This window comes from Olea europaea, unplaced genomic scaffold, assembly GCF_002742605.1.
Source record: "Olea europaea var. sylvestris unplaced genomic scaffold, O_europaea_v1 scaffold1896, whole genome shotgun sequence".
In the NCBI taxonomy this organism is placed as follows: domain Eukaryota; kingdom Viridiplantae; phylum Streptophyta; class Magnoliopsida; order Lamiales; family Oleaceae; genus Olea; species Olea europaea.
Genome location: NW_019236764.1, coordinates 9,122 through 15,872, shown reverse-complemented (window position 1 = coordinate 15,872; position 6,751 = coordinate 9,122). Strand labels below are relative to the sequence as shown.

The 6,751-nt window shown below is 31.2% G+C and overlaps 1 protein-coding gene across 1 annotated transcript in view; it reads left to right on the top strand.

Moving 5' to 3' along the window:
* The first annotated feature begins 1,919 nt into the window (after positions 1-1,919).
* LOC111378885 (histone-lysine N-methyltransferase, H3 lysine-36 specific-like) overlaps positions 1,920-6,751 on the top strand; it is a 13,475-nt gene continuing 8,643 nt past the window's right edge. The window contains exons 1-4 of the mRNA XM_023002166.1: positions 1,920-2,067; positions 2,927-2,998; positions 4,542-4,548; positions 4,621-4,681. Of these exons, the coding sequence (XP_022857934.1) occupies positions 1,920-2,067; positions 2,927-2,998; positions 4,542-4,548; positions 4,621-4,681 (288 nt within the window). The remainder of the gene's footprint in view (positions 2,068-2,926; positions 2,999-4,541; positions 4,549-4,620; positions 4,682-6,751) is intronic.

Here is a 6,751-nt window from a genome sequence, read left to right as displayed (position 1 = left end):
ACATTTTTTCAGAAGATTTAAGTGATATTTTCTCTCAAAAAACATAAGTCTATTACGCATTCACCATTGAAATATCAAGCCTGAAATTATTGTTGATTCATATTCCATTTTAGGGTTAGCATTTACACTTTGTTGAATATTTTTATATTATAATTTACTATTTTGAAATCTTAAATACAATATGATCAGATGACTTTGCAAATTATTCTTCATTCATTCATTTTGTTTTATAAACCATTTTGACAAAACATAGTTACTTCAAAGCACATAAAATTTTGGAATATTTCCTATTTAATATAGCATTGTATAAATTCTTTGTTAAGGTTTCATCATTTGGTTGCTGAGTATTGATGAACATACTTAATGCTTTATCAATTTTTTTTATCATACACCTTAAATGTGGTTCATCAGATGATAACTGTCAACATTGATAGTTTAAATGTCAGTCTCGACATTTCTTAATTGTCAAGATGGACATTTTAACTTTTCCTCTAACTAGTTTGCCATTGTTTGGTAGAATTTACTTATAGATACCCCGTATATAAATTTAAAGTTCGATATATTAAATTTGTGCAAAATGCTTAACATTTTGTTTGCTTAATTTTAGGTGTGAGTGACAATTTGAAATTCTATAGTCTTCCAAAAATAATACAAAGTTAGATGGACACACAATTTTCAGATTCACACAAACAACCTAATTTATAAACATAACATAAATTGAACATATCGAGTTACGTTGAACATCCTTCGTCTACATCAAGCATCATCCATATTTGACATGTTATTACCATTATCTTCCATCTGATCTTCGAAAGTAATGACAATAATATCAAATGATGGGACATTTAGAATGACTCATCATTACCTAAATCATCTTTGTATGGGGGCATGTAGATGAACACGTTATCAACTTCCTCGTTCAATAATGGAGAGGATGAGAAGGAAACCTCGTTCAATTCCGAGAAACGAACCGGTGAAAGGATCCATAGAGTAAAGGTTGATCCACATCATCATCGTCTACATATGATGCTGAGCAAATTGGTGTTCAAGAAAGGATATGGTGATACTCTAAAATTTGTATGCAAATTGATCTTCTAGATGAAGTGTAGAAATATGTTAGAAGTTGTAGGCTCATGATGAAAGACAAAGTCAAATCTGTTTTAATGTATTATAGTACATAGTTCTTTGCAATTACCGTGTTCCATTTATCAACTTTTTATGTTAATTTCATTAATCGTACATTCATTTCGTATAACATTTTTATCGACATGTTCCAATAATTCATTTTTGTTAATAGATATCACATTTGAGTATGGAATTAGTGGAAGTATCATTGATCATCTAACCAATGATTTCTTACAAATGATATCTTGACAATTCGATCTGCTACCTAATAAAAATATCTTTTCACCCATGAATATGAATTAAACAAACATAAAAATAAGTTGTTCGACGTACACTTCAAAATATAACTACAAAATAATACGACAAATTATAAGTCTAAAAGCAACACATAGTTGTTCAAGTTGATGAAGTCTTATTGCGTACTATTCTTCCCTTTCTTCATATCACTCCTAGTGTAGGGACTTCAAAATTCATCCGCAAGTTGATTAACACGAACAAATTTCAATTTTGCAGGTTCACCACATATTAGAGGCAAAAATACAACTTTCCAAAAAATCTACATTTAAAAGATCCATTATTTTCTAATAATATTAAAAAATCCAAAAACCTTAAACCTAAGTTAATCGAATGATGGGAGATGAACATACCTCGCGTTCGAAATGAGGAGAAAATTGAGCCAATTTTTTGTCAGAGTTACTTTGAGGTACAAATTTCTTACCCTCCGTTGATTTCGATTTATACCACGGAATAGAATATTATCCATCATATGAAGAAGTGTAAATGACACCTAGTGGATGTGGGTTGCCAATTATGAAGATGAAGAGCGGTTACTATGGGGTGTGGTGTTTTATCAACGTGGGAGTATTGTGGTTTATGGTATATTTTTAAGAAATGGAGGAGGGGGATGCAGGGAAGAAGAAGGGAAAATTTCCAACAATTGGGGTATGTTGTAGGTTCAGTAAGTGGAGATGTGGTGGGTGTGGGGATTTGGTGTTATTTTTTTTTTATTTTTGTACAACTTTTTTAACTAATAAAATCATATTTAATGAGGGGCATGCAATGGATTTTAAGGTTTTAGAAGGACAAAAAAAAAAAAAGATTATTAAAATGTGAGATTTTTGTAGTTAAAAAAAGTAAAAAAGGACATCAGGTGCAATTTCCTCTTTTTCAAATGACAGAGTGACAAGTTTTCTATAATAAAGATTTTGAATGGTTTTTGTTGTGCAATGCTAATAAAAAGATTGATGGTGACTTGCTAGGAACTTGCAATATAATAAGTTTACAACTCACTGACAATTTATTTTTCCTAAATGTGTCAAGAAGAAAGAAATAAGCACAGTAGTAGTAGTAAATATTTTTTCATTTTGATTTTCTACATTTATGCCCCTGTTTGACAAAGATTATTTGAAACATAATAATTTTCAATCGCATATTTATACAATAACATATTTTACTCGTAAATTTAAAATTTTTCTTACTTTTTAACTATACATTCTCCTAAAACTTACTATTCATAAAATTATTTTGGTCAAATAATGGCCATCAAACAGGGGTTAGTTGAACATTGTTTTAACTAATCGAGAAGGATAGAGTGGACGTGTTAACGAGTTGAAGGTTGAACTAAGAAAATTGATTCGTCATACTAGCTTAAATTCTACTTTTAATGTGAGTATAATTAATTTTTTTTTTCATATATTAAATGCATAAATACTATTGACAAATTTTCAATAAATGACCATTCTTATCGTTGTTCATTAATTGTACACATTGAAACTGACTCGCTTGTTGCCCATCTCAATAGTCCATCAACAACAAATTGTTGTTGGTAGCTCTGGACCCTTGATTAAATTGTTTTCCAAGAATGTTGAGCCTGGTATGTAAGCCATCTGAGTCTTAGGAAGGGAAATCTTTCCGTACGAGAAGCCACTCTAGCTATGCACATAACTTTTTAAAAAAGACCCAACTCATTCAATAGATTCATAAATCTTGGAGTAAAAAATTCTTTCAATTTGCGAGCTGCAAATATATGGGACCATATGCTAGTAATGCTCTACCAACCGTAGGCCTCACCATTGCTGCCCAAAATATTTTTACGATCTTTATTTTGTAGTTTGTGTGCATCTCACTACATTTTATGATTAATTTTAAGCAATTATATAATACAAACATATGACAAACATAAGTCATATAATTACATTAAAATACGTTTTCCAATACTTGTGGGACTCCTTCATAATATCCAATCAATTAGGTCTAACTTCTATGCGGAAAACGGGTACAAATACAAACACAAAATACAGTACAGTATGACTCACTTCCACGATTCCATCATTATTATTATTTTACCTCAAATGTGTGTTTATACATACCATACAAAATAAAGTGCAATGCAATATATGTAATCATTGTCATTGTGATTATCTTTCTTATTTCACCTTAAGCATAGATCGTATGGATGTATAAAATAAATTGCAATGTGTTCACGATCATCATCATCGTTAACGTCCTTATTTCACCTCTCAAGTGTGTGTTATACATACCATATACAATAAATCATTAAATTGTAGTAGGACACACATTCACGACCGTCAATATGGTTATTGCTCTTATTTGACCTCAAGCTTAGATAATACACACGATACATTGTAATACAACACGTGTCTATAATCGTCATCATGATTATCGTCCTTATTTCAGTTCAAGTGTGGGTCATAAATATGATAAAAAATAAAGTACAATAGAACATGTCCACAATCGTCATCGTAATTATTGTCCTTGTTTCACTTCAAGCATGAATTATACATACCAATATATAATAAATTGTATCGTGAATATCATCTTTATTATCAGTTCAAGCGAGAGTGAACATTGTGATTATCGTCCTTGTTCCACTTCAAGTGTGGATCGTCCATACGATATAAAATAAATCACAGTACAATACGCATCCATAATTATCTTTATGATTATCGTCCTTTCTTCGTCGCAAACGTAGATCGTGATTATCATCATTCTTCACTTCAAGGGTGGGTTTCTATGGACTCTACATATTGCTTAAAGATTCACAATTTGCACTTGGTCAAAACTTCCCTTGAAAATCCCAAATACAACCCCTGCCACTGCCACACCTTACAAAAAAACCAGTCCTCTGACCTGCCCGTTAGTCTTTTGCTAGTTTTTTATTTTCCCTTTCTGCCGCTTTCATCGTGCTTCACCTACCCCGCCATCCCACCCCACCCCACCCACTCCACCTCCTATATAATTCAATTTCTCCTTTCATTTTTGTGTTTTGGACCTGGTACGTGCCCACCCACCTCTTTAATATATCTGCCCGAGCACGAAAAAATTTTTAGTCAAAAAAATCCAAAATTAACACACGCCATATCAAAACCTTCACTGCAAGAATTAATGATCTTCAGTTCTAAGGTAACACAAACTCCAATTCATTTCTGTAAATTTATGATTTATCTTAGTCATACAATTGTTTTATTTATATAGATATAGATACACATACACATATGTAACATTGGGTTATATGTCAACAATGTCGTTTGTGCGTGTAACCTGCTAGAACTCCTTTCATGCCCAAAAATGGTGACCCAGAAGAGAAAAAGAACACAAGTTTTGCCAATTAATTTGTGTGTATATACATACACACATATATAATTAATTTGGATTTTGATAATGAATTCGTATCGTGCGTTCAGGGAATTTGGTACTTGCTATGTGGACCCATCTTTTTTATTTTTTGAATAATTTTGGCAGAGGCTTCTTTTTATATTTTCTGATCCGGGTCTAAATTATTCTCTAATTTTGCTAAGGTTTTTAATTCAATTTAATTAGGGTGTTTTAGTATTTTATTTGATTGCTTGAGGTCCAGAATTTAGTTTGGGGAAGTTAGGACACCTGGGTATCACAAAAAAAAAAAAAAAAAAAAAAAAAAAAAAAAAACCAAATTTGGAGATTTGACTGCAATTTGGAAGCCATTTATTGAAAGATTTGATTTTTTGACAAGGACTTACTTGCCCCCATTTGTTTCCCATTTTTTCTTCATTAAAATGAAAAAAATGACCGTTATCCATAATATCAAGCCACCAAATTTGAATATCTATATCTTGTGTGGGATCAATAACGACAATATTTTTCATTCTTATTTTTATATTAATGTGTACCAAACGGGCAAAATCAAGTTTTCATGCAAAAAGTGGATGATTTTCACTAATTTTAACCTTTTTACGGTGTTTAGTGCATACATTTAGGAGAATGTGATTTCCTGCCTTTTTTGTTTTATATTTTTTGGAGACTTGAATATGTATTATTAATACATGCTGTCTACGTATTTATGCTGATAGGGTTAGTTGGTTTATAGTTTTTGTATAATGAGCTGGAAGAAGTTTAATAATGAATATTAATATGTCGATCCGTGGCATAGTTGGCAATGTAGATGACATCTTCTCATTAACTTCTATTCATTTTGAAACGTTGGAGTAATTGTTTTCTATGTAACCAGTTTTAATTTCTTCATTTTATTCTGCGAAACATCATTTGATTTTATTTGCTTGATATGCATGAAATTTCAACATCGTATTATTTTATTGAAGAACATCTGAATTTTCATTCTTATTTATCTACTAGTATTCAATGTTGGTTGGGAGACTGACCGAGATCAGATGATCTCGATAATGTAAATTCTTAAATCTTTAAATTGGAGAAGCGAAGAGGTGGTTAGTTTCATTTAACCCCAGAAATGAAATGAAATGAATAATAACATATAAAGAACGTGTTAAATGAATCAAATGTGTTGTTTGTGTATAACAGTTTCCTGTTGTGCATACATATTATATTTGACTTGTTAGTAAGGTTGTCTGTTTGGCTAGACTCTGGTGATGGCAATTTGTTGGAGGCTAGATAATCTGGCTTTCGCTAGATTTGGTTGTTTACAGGTATTTTGATCTTTTGTTAAGGCGAATTGTTGAAGCCCTGAATTTTTACTGAACTACAAGGGGTTTCAGAAGTTATAAATATTATATATTTGAAACCTGCAATCTCTCGAGATATGTTGGGGCTAAGTATCAAGCATATTGAATTATGGTAAATAGCATTCCTTTTTACGATCATTAAGGGCATGGACTCTTACAAATTTTGTTTCTTTACTATTTTGCATTTTTGAAAATGGAGTGTAATCTCGAAATTTATTATGTCAGATTCAGTGCTTTTGGTGTTTAGTACAAATATGTTATGATGAATGTGACTTTTTCTACCTTTGTTTGTCTTTTATATTTTTTCTGAGACATGCATGTGTGCATACGAGCAATCTACGTCTTTATGCAGGTCAGCTTCAGCCTGTCTATAGTTTTAATGCATTGAGCTGGAAGAATGTGAACATAGTATTATTAATGTCTATATGTGGTGTACTCTGTAGTACAGACACTCTAACTAGGATAGCGTGCTCGTGTCCGACACGTATCGATATCGACACTCTTTGGACACTCTACAATAATTATTTTTCTTTTTTACTATAGCTATTATGTATTTTTAACTCAAAGTTATTAGTAAATTACAAATAAGTACTCATATTTATAAGTTTTCAACAAGAAAAATCAGTAATAAGTATAAATATAAATTTATA